General features: G+C 35.8%; 1 protein-coding gene across 1 annotated transcript in view; it reads right to left on the reverse strand.

The window, feature by feature from the left end:
* The window catches only part of CFTR (cystic fibrosis transmembrane conductance regulator (ATP-binding cassette sub-family C, member 7)), a gene marked incomplete at its 5' end in the record, with an annotated part of 169,601 nt that overhangs the window by 41,866 nt on the left and 105,437 nt on the right, over positions 1-22,298 (reverse strand). The window contains 2 exons of the mRNA XM_011971663.1: positions 7,746-7,997; positions 20,742-20,842. Coding sequence (XP_011827053.1) covers positions 7,746-7,997; positions 20,742-20,842 — 353 coding nt within the window. The remainder of the gene's footprint in view (positions 1-7,745; positions 7,998-20,741; positions 20,843-22,298) is intronic.

The following is a 22,298-nucleotide window of genomic DNA, read 5'->3' on the forward strand; positions in this document are numbered from 1 at the left end:
GTACCCTAGAACTTAAAGTATAATAAAAAAAAAAGAAAGTGGAAACATATAAAATGCCCAGTTAAAACCACAATGGAAAGAAAAAGAGTAGACAATAAAAATATGAACAAAGAACAAATAGTGTAACAGACAGAAAACAGTAATAAATATGGTAGATGTTTATCTAACTATATCAATAATCACTTAAAATATCTATAGTGCAAGTATTCCAATTAAAAGACAAAGATTGTCAGAGTGGATCAAAAAACAAGTCTGAACTATTTGTTGTCTACAAGAAACCCACTTTAAATTTAAAACAACATACAAACTAAAAGTAAGGGGACGAAGAAAGTTAAGTTATTTTAACACCAACCAAAAGAGACATGGGGAGACTGTATTTCTTTCAGAGAGAACAGACATCAGAGCAAGGAAATAATGAGGGGCATTATATGAGGATAAATGGGTCACTTTCCAAAAGTCATACCAATTTTTCATGTGTATGTTTCTAGCAACAAGTATCAAAAGACACGAAGCAAAAGTTGGTAAAACTGTAACAAGAAATAGAATATTCACTACTAGAGTTGGAGACTTCAGTGTCCCTCTACAAAGAATGGACAGATCCAGCAGGTGGAAAATCAGTAAGGACATAGTTGAATTCAACAGCACCATCAATCAACTGGACACAATGGATGTGTATAGACTACCTCATTCAAAAATAGTAGAATACACAGTCTTCCAAAGCTTACATGGAACATTCACCAAGATAGGTCACATTCTAGGCCATAAATCACACCTTAACAAATTTTATAAAAATTAAAATTATACAATATGTGTTCTCAGACCACAATGGAATTAAACTAGAAATCAATAACAGAAGCATAGCTAGAGAATTTTTAAAAATGGTGATTAAAGAACACACTTCTAAGTAACACATGGGTCAAAAGAGAAATATCAAGAGAAATTTAAAAATATTTCAAACTAAATGAACATGAAAATACAACTCATGAATATTTGTGAGATGCAGACAAAGCAGTGCTTAGAGGGAAATTTACATCATTGAATGTATAAGAATGCAAAGGGATCTTAAATCAATAATATAAGCTTCCACCTTGGGTAACTAGCAAAAGATCAAATTAAATCAAATATAAGCATAATAACAAAACATTAAATTGAAATCATGAAATCAACAGAGAAAATCAATAAAACAAAAAGTTGGTTCATCAAAAACATCAAAAATAGAGATATCTCTAGCTTGGCTAACAATAAAAAAAATAAAAGATGTGACACAAATTGCTAATATCAATAAAATGAAAAAGGGGACATCAAAACAGATCCCTTGAACATTAAAAGGATGATAAAAGAATACTATGAATAACTCTATGTCAACAAATTTGATAACCTAAATGAAATAGACTAATTCCTTGAAAGACAATCTGCTAAAACTCACATGAGAAAAAGCAGGTAATCTGAATAGTCCTATATCTATTTTAAAATAATTAATGACCTTCCAAAACAGAAAGCACCAGGTCCAGATGGGTTCACTGGCGAATTCCACAAAAATATTTAAAATAGAAATTTTACCAATTATCTTCAATCTCTTCTCAAATGTAAAAGCAGAGGAAATACTTCCTAACTCATTCTTTGAGGTCAGTATTACCTTAAGACCATAAGCAGATAAAGATGTCACAAAAAAACTACACACCAATATTTTTTCATGAACACCAATGCAAAAATTCTCAAAAAGTATTAGCAAATTGAATTCAACATGTATACAAATAATTATATACCACAACCAAATGGGATTAATCCCAGGTATACAAGGTTGATTCAGCATTCAAAAATCAATTAATGTACTTCTCATCAACAGGCTAAAGAAAAATAAAGTGCTCAAATCAATAGATGTAGAAAAGCATTTCACAAAATTTAACACCCATTCCTGATTATTTTGTAAAAAATCAGCGAATTAAAAATAGAAGGAAACTTCTTCAACTTTAGAAAGAAAACTTCTATGAAAACCCTACAGCTAAAATCATACTTAATAAGAAACTTGAAGCTTTCCCACTAAGATCAAGAACAAGACCAAGATATCCCCTCTCACCACTACTTTAACATCATATTGGAAGTCCTAGCTAATGAAATAAGAAAAGGAGATAAAAGATACACAGATTGGGAAGGAAGAAATAAAACTAAGTTCAGATGATGATCATCTATGTAGAGAATTCAAAACAGTTGACAAAAAATCCTTGAAACTATCAATAATTGATTATAGCAAAGTTGAAAGATATAAGGCTAATATGCAAAAAAAATCAATCATTTTCCTATATAACAGCAATGAAAAATTGGAATTTGAAATTAAAATCACAATACCATTTACAGTGGCATTCCTCAAAAATGAAATACTTGAACAAAATATAACAAAATATGTAAAAAAGACTATAAGAGGAAAACTAAATTCTGATAAAAGAAATCAAAGAATCAAATAAATGGAGAAATATTTCATGATGATGGATAGGAAGCTTCAACATTGTCAAGATGTCAGTCCTTCCCAAATCCATCTATAGATTCAAGCCAATCACAATCAAAATCCCAGCCAGTTATTTTGCATACATTGGCAAACTGATTCTTAAGTACATAAAGAGAGACAAAAGACCCAGAATAGCCAATACAGTATCAAAAGAGAAAAATAAAGTCAGATAACTGAAACTACTCAAGTTTTATAGTTCAATTAAAAGATTGAGGCAGCACAACACAAATACCTTCAGTTTCCCAACTCTGTGCTCAAAGGTTCTCTTTAACTCCACTTATCTCCTTTCCTCCTATCTTGGAGAAGATAGTTTTCTCCTCAATGCAGAGGCAAATGCCTCCATATTGCATTTGCTATGACCATTCCCCACAGACCAGTGCTCTTGCTTTCTACTTCCTACCACCAACACTGGTGTTCTACATAGCTTCTTATTTCAGTAACCACCCATTCCCTAACCTTTTGCAACTAGTCTTTTACCATCACTCCTTTATACCTAATGGCTTTATTTTTCATTTATCTTCCTTTTGTTTTTTGTTTTGAGACAGTGTCTCACTCTGTCATCCAGGCTGTAGTGGTGCCATCACAACTCACTGCAGCCTTAATCTCCTGGGCTCAAGTGATCCTCCTGCCTCAGTCTCCCAAGTAGCTGGGCCTACAGGCACACACCACCACGCCCACCTAATTTTTGTAATTTTTGTGGAGACAGCATTTTGCCATGTTGCCCAGGCTTGTCTAGAACTCCTGGGCTCAAGTGATCCTCCCACTATGTCCTCTCTAAGTGCTCGATTACAAGCATGAGCCACCACACCCGGCCCTAACGGCCTTCTTAAACAAGAGCTTTCATGCTTGGGCAAGAATGCATCAGCATGGTCTGGAAGTTGTGCTGAAACTCAGACCCCTGTTCACACCCTCAGAATTTTTAATTCTTTGTTGGGGCCCAAGAATGAACATTTCTCATTAGTTCTTACGTGGTACAGATGATGCTGGTCCAAGGACCACCCTTTGAGAAACCCTGCTCTTGAAGATGACCAAAGACCACTAAAAAAAGAAAACAAACTGTTTTCCCTATCCTACTCACAATACTTCTGACACCAACAATGTGGGTTTTCGACACCAAGCAATGCTGATAACCGTCGGTTATTAGCATAGACCCCACAGGATAAGGGCTCGTTCCCTTAAGACTGCCTCCCAACACACTTCAAATGCCAATGGCAAGCCCAGATTGTCACCTGTGCTTCTGACTGCGCATCTGTAAATTGCACATATCCATGAACTCTTTAGGTTTGCTAATTTGCTAGAATGGCTCACAGAACTCAGGGAAACAGTTTACTTACTAGGTTATCAGTTTATTATAAATGGATACCACTCAAGAACGGCCAGATGGGAGAGACGCATAGCAAAAGGTACGTGGGAAGGGGAGCAGAGCTTCTGTGCTCTCTCTGGAATACTACCTTCTGAGCACCTCAATGTCTTCACCCGCCTGGAAGCTCTCCAAAAAAAACTTCCAGTTAAGGCTTATCAGGTGACTTCATTACATAGGCATGGCTGATTAAATCACTGGCCATTGTTGATTGTACACAATTTTCAGCCACTCATCCCTCCCTGGAGGTCAAGGGGTGAAGCTGAAAGTTTCAAACCACCCCCCTGGCAACCAGCACTTCCCCACTCCTGTCTTTAGGGACTTCCCAAAAGCCACCTCATAAATAGAAACTGGGGTATGGTTGATAGGGGCTTGTTATGAATAACAAAGAATGTTATTTACTTTTATTGCTCTAGAGCTATTTCAGGAACTAGGGGGGTGGGAAACATATAACAAAAGATGCTCCTGTAGCTCTTATCACTTAGGAAATTGCAAGGGTTTTAGCTCTATACCAGGAACCAAATAGCACTTAATAGCAAAATCTACCTGGATCATCTGAGTTTTCAACTGTATTGCTTTAGCTCTCAAAATCCAAAATTGGAGGTTGGGCACAGTACCTCATGCCTGTAATCCTAGCACTTTGGTAGGATGAGGCGGGAGGATTACTTGAGGCCAGGAGTTTGAGACCAGCCTGGGCAACATAGTGAGATCCTGTCTCTATATTTATATAGATTAAAAAAAAAAAAAAAAGATCCATAGTTTCTTATCTATCTTGCTCCAATCTTGTCTCCCATTGCTCCTTTGGCATCCCCCAACCTGATTGAACCAGTCACTGTTTTCTGTGCATGCCCCTTGCCTCATGTTATGCCCTTTGCCTGGAGCACCCTTTCCCACCCACTGAGACAGCAAAATGCCTAGGCAGATTTTAAACAGGGTCCCAGAGAATCTCTAACCGACCCCATAAGTGTTTACATCAGATGCTTTTGCGCAGATGAGGGAACCTGCCCAGGGCTCGTCTGGGCGTGTGGACTGGAGTCTCACAAGCACACCGAGGGGAAGTGGGTGGAGCTATGGGAAATTTGCACCTTATGCAGGGGAGAGGCTGATCTCTTCAGTTCCTGCGTGGTGGCTTGGGATTTAATCTGTGAGCAAGACTCCATCTCAATTTGCTGAGTTTTTTTTTCTTTTTTTCCTTTTCGCCTAATAAAATCCTACTCTACTCATGCTTCAATGTATCTGTGTGCCTATATTTTCCTGATCATGTGACAAGAACCCGGGTTTTTAGTTGAACTAAGGAGCAAAATTCTGCAACACCACCTTTACTTGTTCAAAAACACAGCTCAATTCTCAAAGCTTCATTCTAAATGCCACTTCCTGTATAAAACCTTCCCTTAATAGCCTAACTCTCCGCCAACTGATACTAACTGCTTCCTCCTCCGAATTCTCATAGCATTTACCTGGATATCTCTTATTCAAGGGCATTTCAAGGATTTTGGGGGCCCAAGGCTTGTAAATTTGGAGGGAGGGCTCTTTTCAATAATAAAGATTATAGAATTATAAATACAAAATTAGATACAGGGCCTTCGAAGTTGGCTCAGGCAAGTGAAGGTCTGTGAAACTTAAGCTTTGTTATTGTCACAATAAATCTGCCTCAGGTTTCAGTGGATCTTATGTTTCCCCTTTTAGATTATCATCTCCTGGGACAGAAACTTTCTTCCCCTGCCCCATGTTTTCTGTTCTTCCACCTTCTTTAAAGAGGAGCAATGGTATCTGGTGAAAAAGCACTTTGAACTCAGACAGATTTGGGTTTAAGATCCCTGCTTCCTTACTCACTTAATTGAACCGCAGTTTCCTCTATTGTGGAAAATAAAAGCAATCATATCTGCCTTTAGGGTTATAATGAGATCAAATGTAACAGCAAATAAAAGTGTTTAAACAGTGCTTAGGAAATGATAAGCTCTCAATAAATATTAGAGTCCCTCTTTGGATGTGTCAAACAAAAATTACAGGAAGTCATTGTTTTAGATTAAGCTCTCTCACGAGGCCTCAACAGACAAGACTAAAAGTAAAAATGGAATCACCCATGTTCACCAAAGAAAAACTGAGTCGTTATCTGGCCTTCCAAGAAATCAAGAAAGAAGACAGCCTGATTTCCCAAACAGGTCAGTTTCAAACTTCAATCTTAAAGTTCCCTCTGTTTTAATTATTAATGCAATGTTAACCAATCAGTGACTTTCCTATTATTCTGTTTCCTTATCCCCACCTTTCAAGAAAAGTAACTTTGAAATGACCAATTCTCTTTTTGTTCTTTGTTTCTGCTTCCTTTGGCCCTTTTTTTGGGTCTATAAAGTCAAGCTCCTTTGCTCAACTTAGTGGAACACTTATTCCAATTTGTGAAATGAAGGACTGCCCAAATCTAGAGTAGAAAATAAAGCTGACTGAGATCTTTAAACTAAATTTGTTGTCATTTTGTCTTTTGACAAATGGCACAATCCATAGCCTTATGCGAGTGATTTTCAATTCCCCCAAAGTACCTAGACAGTGCCTTGCAGTGAATAGTTACTGAACACACATGGCCTATTTTGTATATACAGGTTCAAAGAAAATGAAATACCTGAGCATATTACTTCTTTCTCATTTTGCTACATCTCTAATTACTAATCTCACATCAGGGAAACTTCCTATATTAATGAGGACTCCACAAATTCTATTACTTTACTAGGGCCTGCTTGAATTTAATTTAGTGGACAAATGAGCATTAGCAAAGCAAAGGGGTGGCAGGATGTCAGGAGGAGAGAAAGTCAATTTATTAGGCTTTCTACCAGGTTTATACCAACCTATTCTTGCTATTGTTTATAATAATGATATCACTTTTGGCATTCATCTTGGTGCCCCAGGAAAAGACACTTTCAGCTACCTATGGTATTCTAAAAGTTCTAAAATCCATGGGCAAAATCAAACTCATACATTCTGAAACTCATGAGCAAAACTGTTTCTATGGCAGTGTTAGTAACGGTGGCCTAACATCTTTACTAACTGTATCTCTCTCTATATTTTTGCATCTGTGTTTGCAATTAACCACAGAGAGATAAAGTTTTAAAATTCAGTTTTCAATTCAGTTTTCAGCTCCCTTTTATTTTATCTAAGTAAAAAAAGAAAATCAATCAAAATATATAATACTCTTGTCTGGATTTATAGAGCAGTCCAGAACTAGGGATTTGAAGACAATTAAGAACTATGTTTATGGAGCCTGAAGTATATGGATAATGATCATCCCTGTCTCCAAGAATCAATTCCAGAAATTAGTATATATTGAGTTCCTTCTATGTGTTCAGCACAGTGCTAGGATCCATGAGAAGGATTTCAAAATAATGCCAATTACTCATGCTTAATAAATATAGTAAATAACATGGAAAAATAATCTATATCTCAATTAAAACTTCAAAGAAAAACAAAACAAACTGCAAAAAGCTAGAAAAAAAGTATCACTTGTTTGGCAGAATAGAACTTAGATAAAATTTAAGACAATAGATGGAGTCAGTAATAAGATATTATTGGAAGGTATTTTCAAGATGGAAAATCTAAAACATGTTATACTTTTGATTTATTTAATGGCTTCTTTAGTTATTAACCTAGCAATTAATTAGATATTCTGCAAGTACAATCACATTTAAAATAAACCCATTATATAGATTCAGGACTCTGCAAATTAAATTTCATATTAAAAATAATGATTCCATATAATAAAACATGTATGTTCAACGTTGATTCTACTCTACAGTAATAATGTTACAAATAGATTCTACTAACACATTGCTTCAGGCTACTGGGATTCACTTACTGAACAGAAGTCTAACAAAGCAAGCAGTGTTCAAATCTCACCCTCTGGCCAGGACTTATTGAGAAGGAAATGTTCTCTAATATGGGATTTCCACCTTCTGTGTATTTTGCTGTGAGATCTTTGACGGTCATTTGGCCCCCCGAGGGCCAGATGTCATCTTTCTTCACGTGTGAATTCTCAATAACCATAACTTTCGAGAGTTGGCCATTCTTGTATGGTTTGGTTGACCTGGTAGGTTTACCTTCTTCTGTTGGCATGTCAATGAACTTAAAGACTCGGCTCACAGATCGCATCTGAAATAAAAATAACAACATTTTTGTTTTTAAGAATGGCAGACAATTTCATAATTAGTTTGATGTTTGCTAAAAAATAACTTGTAAAATGCGACACTTGCTACTTGTCACTTGGTTATTTATTGGGCTTTTCAATGAACTAACAGGAAATAATTGGACATAATTAAAAGCTTAACCGAAGAGAAACAACCAGGACTTATATAAATGGGCTCTGTATAGGCCTGTTTATTTTTGTGATCACCTAATTCTCAGTTATGTAAGCCACACATAAATAGCCAAACTATTCTCAAGGGAATAGATGACGTCAAAGAGAAAATTTATTTCTACTATGAGCAGCACTGCACAATGCTGTATAACTGGTATATTCTAATAAAATGTACCACACCTTAAAATCACTACTGAAGATTCTTCTCTTTCTCTCGAACTACCTTAGTAACTAACTATAATTTTATGTGTCAACCAGGTGGTTAAGTGAACTCTTGATGATTAGACAATTTTAAACAACTTCGCTATAATCTTCAAACAATTTAAGTAATTGGTAAATATCTGCAGTTAAATAATTACACTTTTAATCTAAATTACTTAAATACTCATTTTTAGTGCTAAGGAAAATGTAATTGCATATAAGGGTTATATTTGAAGTTAAATATTTATCTGCTTTATAAATCTATTCATGTAACATTTAATAAAGTTTATCTTTAATGCATTCAGAAATAAAATGACTCAATAATTTTTAAAGGTGTTCCATTTTTTTAAAAAAAAAACATACTTCTTTGAATAATTATGACTTATTGGAATTTGGAATATGATTTTTAAAACAACATGGCATACAATAAGTACCCAATAAATATTTGAACAATAAATGAATAAAGGAATGAATATACTAGTGAGTAAATAAATATAAATGAATAAAAAGAAAGAATTTGAAGACTTTGAATTCACTCAACTTCTATTTTTAAAAGATATCATCTTTGATCCTGTGACTCAATCCTTCCCAGGTATTAGTAGCTGACTAGACACAATTTTACTCTTATTTTTAGTCTTACTAGTAATTATTGATGCTGGCTTTATTCGGTCAAAAGTTTAACGAGCTTTCCTTTACAATATTAACATATCATCTTATTTATACCAAATGTTTAGACATTAAAAATTATTCTTTTTGGAAAAAAATGTGTGCAAAAATGCATTTGCTTCTATTATTTCTATTTTTCATTATCAAAAGCTGAAATGGGAAAAACTCTTCATCTTTAATATGGAATGATTAGTGGATAAAGCAGAGGAGTTTAGACACAGATCCTTAATTGAACATTAAAATTCCATCTTAGCAACTTAACTGTATTGCCTGTTTTCACATGCCATTGATCAAGCCTGCACTGTTTGGGAAGTTCTTTTTTCATTCTAGTGATTCTGGGCTTTAGTTTCCTTCATCTTGAAAATATCTTCAATTGCTGTTCATCAATTATTCAAGATTCAAGAAAATAATCCTCTGAAGTCAAGCCCACTATTAATGGAAGTGAAAAGGACCCAAAGCCCACACCCTAAATAATAGTTGAGGAAGTAAAAGGCATATAGTCATGATTGTTCCACATGTAATATTTTAAATTCTGATTTATGAGTTACTTTTAGGGGTAGCTAAGTCTTAACTCAGTCATTCTTGATTAACTTTGAATTAAAATACACTCTTACAGTGTCATTAATTGTCATAGAGAGCTACTAGTTTATAATAAGGTCTGGGAGATAAATTAAAATTACAACTACTATTGAGATGAAACTGCCAGAGATACAGTTACAATGCATTTAAAATATCTCATTGTATTTATCCTGCATAACAATAGTATCCCTCTCTTGAAATAATTGAAGGGTATACACGAATATAGATTAACTGTATAAAGTTGAGACTTGATGTTTTTGCACGTTAATTCTATACACAATTCTAAACTTATTTTTTATTAAGCAAAATAGGAAAGACACTATATAACAAGAATCCTTCACATTTCAATACTTCCAATCAATAAAACATTTAACTGTTGCTATTAAATGACTCAAAATTACACATAGTATTATTAGAAAATAAGGACTTTCAAAACCACTATTTTGGCTGCACTGGAATGTAACATAAAATGTTTTCTGTTTAGGACTTGTGTTTGAGCATTGCAAATTACATTCTGCATTAGTGAAGCTCACCATAGAGGGTGAGTCCACAACTTCTAATGTGAAATGTGACAAATGGAATGTATCAATCAAATTTAGAAAATGTAACTTTCCAACTCATTGTCTTTCTTACAGTCTAGCTGCTTAATGTGACTCTAAGACAGACTATTATAGCTCCCCACAGCATGGACAAATATGCCTAGCCAAGAACACGTGATTTAATCTTAAGACGGGGCACTCATTCACAGCATATGATCAGATAGTCATTCAATTCAGTGGGTGAGAACACTTTCTGACAGGAAGAAAAAGTGGCTTGTGCAAACACTTTCACCATGGTCAGTTGTGCAGCCACTGAGATGCCATTACTGAATAGATGTGGACAGATAACATTATGAATTACTAACCAATTCCTTGTAGTCGCGGGTTTTCCAGCTTGACTATTCTACCTCCAGTATCTCCGGAAGGAGAGGCCACATCAGAACCAGAGCAGAACAAATCAATTCTGGTCATTTAAGTTTCAAAAACTGGCTTTTGAAACTCAAGTCAGATATTGATCATTTGAAAATTGTGAGCCATGTGAATATGGCCTTTAAGCGCCAAAAGCCAAAGCCTAAGGACTCAAAACATCGTGTTCATGCAAAAACAGTAACCATAGACAAAATTATGATGGATTAGAAGTAGTCACTCTCCTCACTCCATAAGTGGGGATAACAAAAGGGTTTAGATACCAGGTCCTCTAAGAAAAGTTCTGCCTTGCAACCAAATCCTGGCTTTATCCTCAAGTAGATGTGGGGAATTTTAGAACAAAGGAGGCCTGTGCCTGACTTCCAAGGCAAAGCCCAGGAAATACTCATGCCATAGTGAAGCTTCCTGTGCCTTGCATGACGTGGCAGCAGTAGAGTGAACTTGGTTGCTTGGAATGTCTACGCACAGATGATTTGATATAGCTTCAGATTTGAATATTTTGACCCCTCACAGGCAGCAAGGGAGAGCGCACAGTGAGAACAAGAAGGACAAAGACCCCATCTACCTGGACCATGCCCCTCTAGGTCACACAGGAACATCACTGCCTCAGAGATAGCACAGACAAAAGATGATGTAGGGCAACACACTCTTTAATCCCTAATATCATGGCAGTCTGTAAACTCTACTTAGAACCCAGCAAAATCTCTGAATTCAATGATATTATTTTCTTTCACTCAGTGGAATGCATGCTCAAATAGAAAATAAACTCAATCACAGAAAAAGTAAAGTCCTATTTTTTGTACACTTAATTTCATAGTCAAAGATTCACAGCTGCTACCAGGGATGGATCCAGGTTTCGTGGAGCCTGAAGCTTAAGTAATTTCGGGAATTCTTTTAAAAAAAAAAAAAAAAGAATCCAAATCCAAATTATGCATACAAAATTAAGTACAGGGCCTTCAAAGGAGTTCCTGCACGTGAGAGGACCTGCGGCTTATGTCTCATAGGCTTCATGTTAAACCAATTCTGCCTACTACAGTAACCTCGTTCAAAGTGTTCCTTGTTATATTCAAACAATGGACAGTTCAAAACATCCCTTCCCATCTAGTGGTTAGTACCATGCAGTCACTTAATAAATCTTTGTTAATAATGAATGAATTCATTATTCTACCTCCTATGCAGAAAGCAGTGTCTGTGCAGTAAGAATGACAGTGCTACAAGTCTACATTAGCAAGTAGTCCAGGCTGCAATTTTACCCCTCAGCTCCTCAGCCTCAAAATATTCACTGCTATTTGGATTAGACGGAAGTTACAACCTATCAAACTATTCTTAGTCTCATCTGTTTGTTTTCTTTGAGCTTTTAACCTCACTTAACCTTTTCTCTCATTTAGAGTGCCTACTAAACATTTTCACCTGATACATAAAAACTGTGCCATTGTGTAGCTACCTACCTAGATTGTGCTGGATAGAAATTCACATTCCACAATTATCAGAATGACTGGATTGGCAAACTCCTTAACCCCAGCCTGCTGTTTCCTGTGCACAGAAAAGAGTTGTCCAAGGAGGATCGAGGGATATCTCTGTCTAGAGCAGCAAGCTGGCCTGCCAGCAGCGAAGTCTCATGATAGCCAACACCTGCTTCGGTAGGAGCACTTTCCTTAGACTTTGAGAAATAGAAGATGAAGCCAAAATGAGACCCAACCAATGACACAATGAACCCCATTCTTCATTTGTGGGGAAGAAAACGTGACATAATTTGTGCAGACCTCTGTACATTAGAGTTTAGCCCAAATTTGATGAGAATTTTTCTTAAGGATCATCATCTGGTTTAAATTCTTGGTTTCATTATTTAATTTTATTATTCTCCAAAACCTCTTCTGAGCCCCTTGAGAAGGGGTCAGTCCTTAAAACTGGACCTCACTATCTTTATAAAAATGGTCAAAGTTCAAACTAACCTAAGCATTAGAAGAACAAAGTGTTTTGGGATTATGACAGTCTTGACAAAAAGATAGCTTCACAGCCTAATCTCAGCCTTACTTTGTAAAGGATGCATTTAAGCCAAGAAGAAAATAATTCTTGATTTTCCTTTTCACTTTGTATGACAAAGAGGGAAGAGGAGGCTTATAGGCTTTTTCTAGAATAAGTCAAGAAACCAGACTCCTCTCCCTCACAAAAATATTTGTTCTATTTCCTTTCATCCTTTTGGTTGTCCAGAAGCCAGCACATCAAGATTAGGCATTAACACCCAAACTATGTGCCATCATACCCCAAAAGCCATAATAGAAAATACACATCACACACCTGAGATCTGGCTGGCAACACTATAAAGAAACTTCATGACTGATAGTTATTGAAGGATTGCAAGAAATAAATATGAAGAGAGTCATCTAGAAAACAGGCACAATGTAAAAAAGTCACACATTTCACAGGAAAAATTTTGTAAGTATGAAGTATATAAAAGGGGAGATTTAGGGGTTTTAAATCATAAATCCTTCTCAGTAGGCAAAAACTATGCTTTTCAATACTCGCTAACACAGACCTGACATCCAAGGCCAAGTTAGATCCATTAGCATAATCTTTAGGCCATGAACATAAACCTAAGAGATAATAGCAAGAAAACAGACTCTGCCCAAAACATGTTCTTGAAACTCTGGTCTATGTTTCTACATCTATTACTTACACGACTAGAGCACATAAAAAGTCAGTCAAGTGCCATGTTGCTATAAATTATTAACAGCATAAATGAGTTACTTATATTATACTATAAACCTAGCCCTTTAGTGTATTATTACAGCTTGCTCTCTACAGAAATGGTTTACGTATTTTAACCTGTGTCAAATCACTTCAGAAGTCAGTGTCACTTTTTCTCTTAGAAGTGACAGAGATGGCGATCTTCACAAAACAGAAACAAAACCTATTTGCAACATGACAAAAGGCATATCCCAAGTTAACACCAAGGTTTCAAAATATGCTGGTGCCCATTTTCAATAACTAAGAACTTTGGTAAACATGGTACTAAGTGTGTAAATGGGCAAACGAAGACTCAAACTTACTCTTCCATGTAAAAGCTCAGACATCACTCATCACATCTATTACTTACTCTGGAGCTTAATTACAATCTAGCTTGGTGAATGCAATTGGATTTACGTGGCTTCCACTGAAAATATTTCAAAAGAATTTGCAAAAAGAGGAATCCAAAACAACAAATCAAAATACCTTCTCACAGTTTTCACTATTTTAATACGATTTTTCTCCAAACATCGGAATTTTGCAATATTGTGTCTTTCCCAAATTACTCTGTCATTAAGCCTCATCCTTTACATGTCTTGTAGAGATTTATGTATGTATCATTGATTGATATAGGACAAAAGTCATTTGCTGGTGGTCCATCAATTCAAAAGGAAATTCTATGACATAGACCAGGGGTCAGCAAAACTATGACCCACAGGACACATGTAGCTACTCCCATTAGTTTACATATTATGTACAGCTGCTTTGCCCTACAAACACTGAGTTGAGTTGTCATAAAGACAACACAGCCCACAAAGCTGAAAATATTTACTATCGTAGTCTTTATTGAAAAAGTTTCCTGAGTCCTCTGCTATGACTCACAGAAAATCAGAGCTAAAATGGGTCTTAGCTTGTAGTTTAGTGGTTCACAAGTCTTGCTTGATACACACTAGAATCACCCGGAGCACTTTTAAAATGACAAACATCATACTCAGTCACCCTGCCCCCTACCAAGAGAACTGACTTCACTGGTTTTAGTGGACCCTGAATAGTCTGTGTTTTTGTTTTGTTTTGTTTTGTTTGAGACAGAGTCTCACTCTGTCGCCAGGCTGGAGTGCAGTGGAGCTATCTTGGCTCACTGCAATCTCCATCTCCCAGGTTCAATGGATTCTTCTGCCTCAGCCTCCCCGGTAGCTGGAAGGCATGTGTCTGGCTAATTTTTGTATTTTTAGTAGAGACAGGGTTTTGCCATGTTGGCCAGCCTGGTCTTCAACTCCTGTTCTCAAGTGATCCACCTGCCCCAGCCTCCCAAAGTGCTGGAATTACAGGCATGAGCCACCATACCTGGCTACTCTGTGTTTTTATAAAGATTCTGCAAGTGCTACTAGGATGAGAACTTGTGATCTAATTCATTCCTTCATTGCAAAAATGAGGTTATCTAAACCCAGGAAGTAAAATGATAGGCACAAAGCCCAGTGAATTTTCTAAACCTTTCAACCTTTTTTGTTTGTTTGTTTTTAACATTCCAGCAATCTCTTAGGGTTCTTGTTAAACCTCTTCTACTAATTCAAGACTCTAGAACATAATAATGGCATTTCATTTGTTAGTTCTAGTTACACACTGGTTCAGAGTTCTTTGATCAGCTCTGATAATTGCAGCAGTGAATAACTTAATCAATGGACTCTAGCATTCAGGGATAGTAGCAGAAATGTGATTCCTGTCAGGATGTGGAATAATACCTGCCTACACGCTAATCAAGATTTGAAATTTTTCATAGGAAAAAGATCTAGAAGAGAGAGAGATTCTCAAAGCTGGAAGGAACCTTAGAAAACTTCTCACCAAAGGGTTTCATTTTACAAATGAGAAAAATAAGGCCCTCAAGGAATCTAGGACTTGCCCAAGGCCACAGGTGGCAAGGCCAGAATGAAATGCAGGGCTCTTACCACAGATACTCTACAGGATGCAATGAGAAGAGATGGATGGAAGGAAGTCTTGAGACAGAGGTCATGAGAGGAAAATATACCACAAAGACTTGTGGAAATAGAAAAATAAAGATAGACGTGATCAAGAAACCATTAAAAGGAGACCAAAAAAAATTGAAGAAATGACTCCTCCCCTCAGATTCTTACAGCAAAAACTACTTTCAGTACAAGAAAATTAGGCATCCGGAGTAATGCAGAAAAGCCAGGTACCCCTTTTCTCCACACATCAGGTTTCTTGTTGGTCATTGTACAATCAGTCGCTTGATCTTTACTGGAACCCAAAACAAACACAGACAATAAAAGGACAAAGGAGAAACCGCGGGAGTTTCTATCAACAGAAAACTCTTCTCAGATTGCATCAATCTTGGAAGAATTTTCTAGAGCCTCACTAACAGAAATCTATCCACAAGCCTTGCAGATTCATTGCCTTCCCTGCTCACCCTGGTGGCTTTCTTCTTCTTATGTTATCAGAAACACAAAGTTGAACAGGGTAGACAGCTAATGGAAACAGGGATGGTTTATCTGCTGCTTCTCTGGGAGAATTAAAGAAACAGAATAATATCCACATGCTCAGAATTAGGCAACAGGAGTAAGGCAGAAAAGCCAGGTTCCCCTTTTCTTTACACATCAGACTTCTTGTTGGTCATTGTACAATCAGTCACTTGATCAACAAAACAAACAGTAAAAGACAAAAAGTAATCTTTTAGTTGTGCCCATTATGTGGTAGACAGTCTTGAAACAAATTGAATTGTCAATGGCTTCTTTCCAACAATGTGACTATGAGTGTGAGTAATTTATCAGTCGCTAGATGGCTTGGTATGGTTCAGTTTGAAGCATCACCTTGTCACCCTTTCTAGATCTTATTTATTTAATCTTTATTCATTCATACAGATAGAAATCTTAAGTGCTTATTTAAGTTACATAACGCTTAAGTAGCTAAGAATAGGAGAAAGAGAAGACTTATGTTACTAAAAATTGAAGGCATCTTATGAGTCCGAAGAAAATAAACCAGCACACAACTTTCTTTTGGAGGAAAAAATATAAGATAATTGCTTTAGCAATAACAACTATAAATTCAAATAGTATTTGAGGTATGGAGTTTTAAAAAATCAACACTTTTCTTTTCACCCCGTCTATAGAATGGTATGAGAAATACAATTGAAGTGAATAGAGATAGAAGCCACAATTTATGTTAAAATAAAGAGTGAATTATTAATAGAAATAAACACTTTTTAAAGCATTGAGATATCAATTGAAATAACTGGAAATCCCCTAACATGGGGTGTTCCAACAGGAATTATTAAATTAGATTCTGATAATTTTACTATTTATTAAATTACAGGGGTGATTCACAAACTATTAAACTATATTATTCATAAAGTGACAATGTTCAGATGACTTTTTATCCAACCTGCCAAATAAGGCCAGACACATTAGTAAGTAGAATAGAAGCTTTGTCCTGTTTTAATAGTCTCCTGAGACCCTGGGTATATTTTAAGGAGATACTGAACAGAAACTCATGCCTTAAAATGTCAAGCCTACTGAAAGACATTCTGTAATTGTGTTTTATGAACATATGGTGGTGTCAAGATGAGAGCTGGATACACATTTAGAGAGCAGGATAGAGGTCTAAACTAGAGATACGAATTTATGATTCATCAAGAGATGGTTTATTTTCTTTGTGTGTGTCTGTGTGATGGAGTCTCCTCTATCGCCCAGGCCAGAGTGCAGTGGCGCGATCTCGGCTCACTGCAACCTCCATCTCCCAGGTTCAAGCAATTCTCGTGCCTCAGCCTCTCTAGTAGCTGGGTGCATGCCACCATGGCCAGGTAATTTTTGTTATTTTTAGGAGAAATGGGGTTTCACCATGTTGGCCAGGCTGGTCTCAAACTCTTCACCTCAAGTGATCCACCTGCCTCGGCCTTCCAAGATTCATCAAGAGATGGTTTCTGAAGCATGGGTTTAGAAAATAACAGCTAGAGAGCGTCAGTAGAACAGGGCTGAGAGAAGGGGCCAGGAAAAGGGACCAAGGAGGAGCCAGAGAGGTAGAAGGAAAATGAAGCGAGAGAAGTGTCATGGAAGCAAGAGAGAAAGTATCACAAGAAGAACTTGTCCATGGCATAAATACTGCTGGAGCTGTTAAGGGAGACAAGGAAATTGGCTCTGACAAGATGTTGATCCTGAGTTATGGTGTTGATGGAGATAAAATGAAGTAGGTTGTGGAAAGAATGGGTTGAGGAAAACAATGAAATGAAAGTGGATTGAGAAAAAAATGGAAGTAGGTTGAGGAAAAGATGGAAAGTTGTCCTTTCTCAGATATTTTGCTATATATAGGTCAAAGAAACGGGATAGTAGCTGGAGATCAAGGGAAAGTATTTTTATGCTAATGAGAAAGGTCCCACGAAGAGGGAGGTATTGCATATTACTTGCTCCTGAATATAGGAGCAAGAACACCGGCAGAAGGTGGTGCATGAGGAGAGGTGCAGTAGGCTGGTGCAACCAGTGGAGAGAAACGAGAAAATTCTTTCTGGTTGCATCAAAAATTTTTTTTAAGTTTTTTTAAAAAGACATAATAAAGTCACTGGCTGAAAGTGCAGGAGTTGGAATTATTGGAGCACCTGAGACGGGAGAAGAAGGTGGGAAAAAGCTCTCTTAGGGAATATTATAAGGAATTTAGTAGGAAAATCTAATAAAAAAGGTTGTTGTACAGTTTTGTGTACCAATATTTGAGATATGTGATCATAGACACAATGCAACTCGAAGTTAAATGTTATCAAAGCATTACCTTTATTAGTTGAGCGCTACAGAAAGCTAGGTACTTGGGCCTAAGCACCAGGTGGAAGGTTAAAAAAAAAAGCCACACTGTCATTTTTATAACTTCAGAGTTATGTTGACATTTGACTTTGTGTTCTTGTCTAAACTAGGCCAGTTGGGTAAATAAACTATTCTTTCCAAGTATAAACATTTTTTTCTGAAAAAGTAGAAGTATACATCAAACTAAACACCTTGTTTACTCCATTGTAAACTCAACGCTAAATTCAATTAACAACTCAGTAAGTAAAATGACAACACTGAGTTTTTACTTCAGAAGTCACAAGGACCTTTGGGATTAACATCATACAAACGTAAAATTTGAGGGCACAGTCATATCTATTTCCTACTCTCAACATATGCCGAGGTGAAAACAAAAAAGTTACTGTATAAGTTTAGCAATGGCATGGGTAACAGCAGTATGATGGGAATCAATAACCAGATTAATGCCCATAAACATCCAGGAAAGCCTACTTGTGCTATTTGGCAGGGAAATAACTCACATATTAGCTTTGATATTCAAACAAAAGAATGTGATTTTTAAAATGTGATCAAGTGCAAATATTGATACTTTTCATAGACTGTATTATAACATAATAGGTCCTTGCAAAGATCCTTCAGTGCCACAAGATGAAAGGCACAATATCAAAGCACAGGTCACAAAGCCAGGATGCACATGTGAAAAACCAGAGGAATGAAAATGCCTTACAGAAACTTTCATGGAGATTGAACATGCAGAGTAGAAATGCACCAAACAGAGGTTTTGACATCAATGTGTAGAGGCTACTATGTAAACCAAGAAAATTAATACAGCAAAGAGAAAGGAATTGTATACATCCATGGTAAAAAGATGTTTTTAGGTAAAGAAACATGTAAGTGCATGAGGAGCTTAAATATAAAGTCAAAGTTGTAGAAGGTTGGGCAAAGAATTAAATAGATGTAAGCACAATATTCATTTCATATTCTCCTGCTGTTTTCCAACAGAAACATTTCTATACACTTATGAGACCCAACTCCAAAAGCATACTGGAATGGAATTAAAGACAGAACTACAGAAGCTAAAAAGAGCTGATCAAACTAAAAAAAAAAGTTAGAGGTAAAGAAACCAACTTTAGTATAAATCATGTTCCGATTAAATTACAGCTCAATGTGTTATGAAAATGCTTAAAGAAAAGAAGACGACACATGGACCAGAAGAGAGCATTAAAAGGGTTTTCTTTTCCCTGGAGATATTTTTTATAATGCTCTTTGTTCTGACAGGAGTTGATCATACAAATTTTATAGCTGAATAACTGTGTGTGGTTTGGGAACACGAACAGTGTCTCAGAGAACAAGGAAAGACACTTAAGCAAAAAGCATAATTTTAAAAAGAGTATAATAATAGTGTTGCACAGTGATTCTTAACTTGGGTTTCTAAGCCATCTACAAAAGCAGTGCTGAATGAATAATTTTAAATACAGTAGCACAAAAATACTTTAAAAATTCAATGATGAAGCTATCCAGATCAACCACATAGTCTGATTGAAAATTATGCATTTGGTTTTTTTAATAAAAATGGGTAAATGTGCATCATTTCCTTTAATTTCTCAGTCCTGCTGCAATGGGATTTGTGCCCCTGATATGGCATTAGCACACAAACATTACTATAATATTAATGGCTCTGCACTCTAGAAAACCAAAATGAGAGAAATAACACAACTAAAATGTGGTCTTTGTATACACTAATACAGTATACAAATGTGTGGCAATATTTATCAAGCAGAAAGAGAGAAGGCAAAGATAAGCACTTTAGGAATAAGAAAGGCACTATCACTAAATGATGTGAAAAAAACTTAAATAATAGTATAAAAATGTTATGCTGCTAAATTTGAGAGCTCAAGATAAGGAAGGAGTTCTTAAAAAAGATATCAAAAGCATAAAACATAAAGGAAAAGACAATAAATTGAACTTTATTAAACTTAAAATCTTCTTTTCATCAAAAGACTCTATAAGCCAAGCCACTGACTGAGGGATTATGTTTGAAATGTATAGAGCTGACAATCCATAACTCATAAATTCCTACAAATTAATTAAGGAAGAAAAATCTAGGTGACAAATGAGTAATCAACATGAATAAGAAATTAATGTAAGAGAACAGCAAAAGCCAATAATTATGTATCCAGATGCCCTACATTTTTAGCAATCACTTCACATCTATCAGACACCAAGTGTTGTTGAAGATATGTAGCTATGAGAACTCTTGCACTCTCTTGATGGGGATATATGTCAGTACAACAGACCTGAGGACAATTTGGCACCACTCAGTTAAGCATGGGTGAATTCTATGACCCAGTAGTACAACTCCCAGGTATTGGTCCTAGAAAATCCTGAACAAGGAAACAGATGAAAGAATGCTCACTGTAGTATTAGATCTTTATAGTCACTATCTATGAGGAGGAAAGAAGAGATAAGGATTTAATGAAAGATACACAGTGACCCTCAATTTATCTGTAATGTTTTATTTCTTAAGCTCAATATAGGGTATATAGTTCTTCCTCATGCTATTACTCATACTTTTTTACTTGTCTGAATTTTTTTCATTAAAGTTAAAAAGATGATAATGACTTACCAAGCTATCCACATCTATGCTGGAGTTTACAGCCCACTGCAATGTACTCATGATATTCATGGCTAAAGTCAGGATAATACCAACTGTTCCTTCTCCTTCTCCTATAGATGCACAAAAGACATAAATGAACCTCATGTTATTAAATTTACATTTCAATTTTATGCTGATTTTAACAATTTTTAAGTCTCAGTTCATCACAGCATTTACTAATAGAATAATGTTCTGCATATAGTAAGTATTCAACCAGGATTTTAAATCAAAGAGTGATAGAATATTAGGAAAGTGTTGCCCTTTTTAAAAAATGTTACTGATATTGGAGGTGCTGTTGGTATTGGGTAGGTACCATATTTGTCTCTTCTACTATTATTCTCTAAGTAATAAGAGAACAAATATTAGAATGGGCAATGGGAAAATATCCTGTATCCAGATGAGCTCCTCTACAAAGAAACCAAAAGCAGGGGAATAGTGTGTCCAAACAGCATCTGCATGCTTAGATGTTTAGATGTGCTCTGTGCCTTTGCAAGGAGGACATTTGTTAATTGCATACTGTTGGGAAGTAAATGGACTTAGAACTTCACCCGACAGTCAGAAAACTAACAGGTCTGCCATTTGGAAAGAGAAAATAATACCCTCTATGTAAAAAAAATAAAAAAAGAAAAAAAAAAGATTAGTGCACCTGGGAAGAATGATACTTAAGTGTTTAATTACAATAAATTTTTTTTAAGGGCTAAAAAGGACCGCTAATTAAAACTCGTAAGTATTCAGTATTATGGCCATAAAAATTCTCTAAGAGGAATGTTCTTAAATTATTATAAAGTTAAACTATCAAGTCCCAATCGAGAGATCTTACACCTGTAATGCATGATAAAATTGTCAAAAGGTTCTACAGTTGGGAGAAATAATTTCTCTTATTATTAATTGAAATTTTTGTTTCTGCAATTCCTCTAACAGAAGGCATAATATACAGAGCATATATCTGTAGGTAATACTAAATTATTTTCATATAGGTTAGATTTATCTAGACCCCAATATATTGCTTGTTCTGAAGGTTAACATGAGAAGATAAAATTTTAATAATAATAAGTCAGGTAACATTTATTTAGTATTCGCCATGGACCAGGCACTATACTAAGTGTTTTGGACAAATCATCCCATTTACTATTCACCCACACCTATGGAATAGGTAATATTATTGTGTCTATTTACACTTGAGGAAAATGAGGGGCTTAGAGAGCTAATTAACGTTTGCAAGTTAATACAGCTGAAGACCAGTCGAGCCAGGGATAATAATAGCTAGGTGACCAACATCCACCCTGGCTGACCATCTGATTTGATGGGTAAGTTCTGTACTATAATGATTGTTAAATGTTTTGATTATTGCCCCTAATAAATCAAGACTCAATCACACTCAACCATGGTATAGCATGTGTTATATTGGTTTGAATTAATTGTTAACAAATCTTCATTTATGTAATTCAGCCTTCTTTGATCCCATTTTCAAATAACTTAAAAGAATTTTTTAAAGTTGCCTAAAATTGCAGTACTGATGAGGATTAG

The sequence above is a fragment of the Mandrillus leucophaeus genome, unplaced genomic scaffold (assembly GCF_000951045.1).
Source record: "Mandrillus leucophaeus isolate KB7577 unplaced genomic scaffold, Mleu.le_1.0 Scaffold1235, whole genome shotgun sequence".
NCBI classification, from domain to species: Eukaryota; Metazoa; Chordata; class Mammalia; order Primates; family Cercopithecidae; genus Mandrillus; species Mandrillus leucophaeus.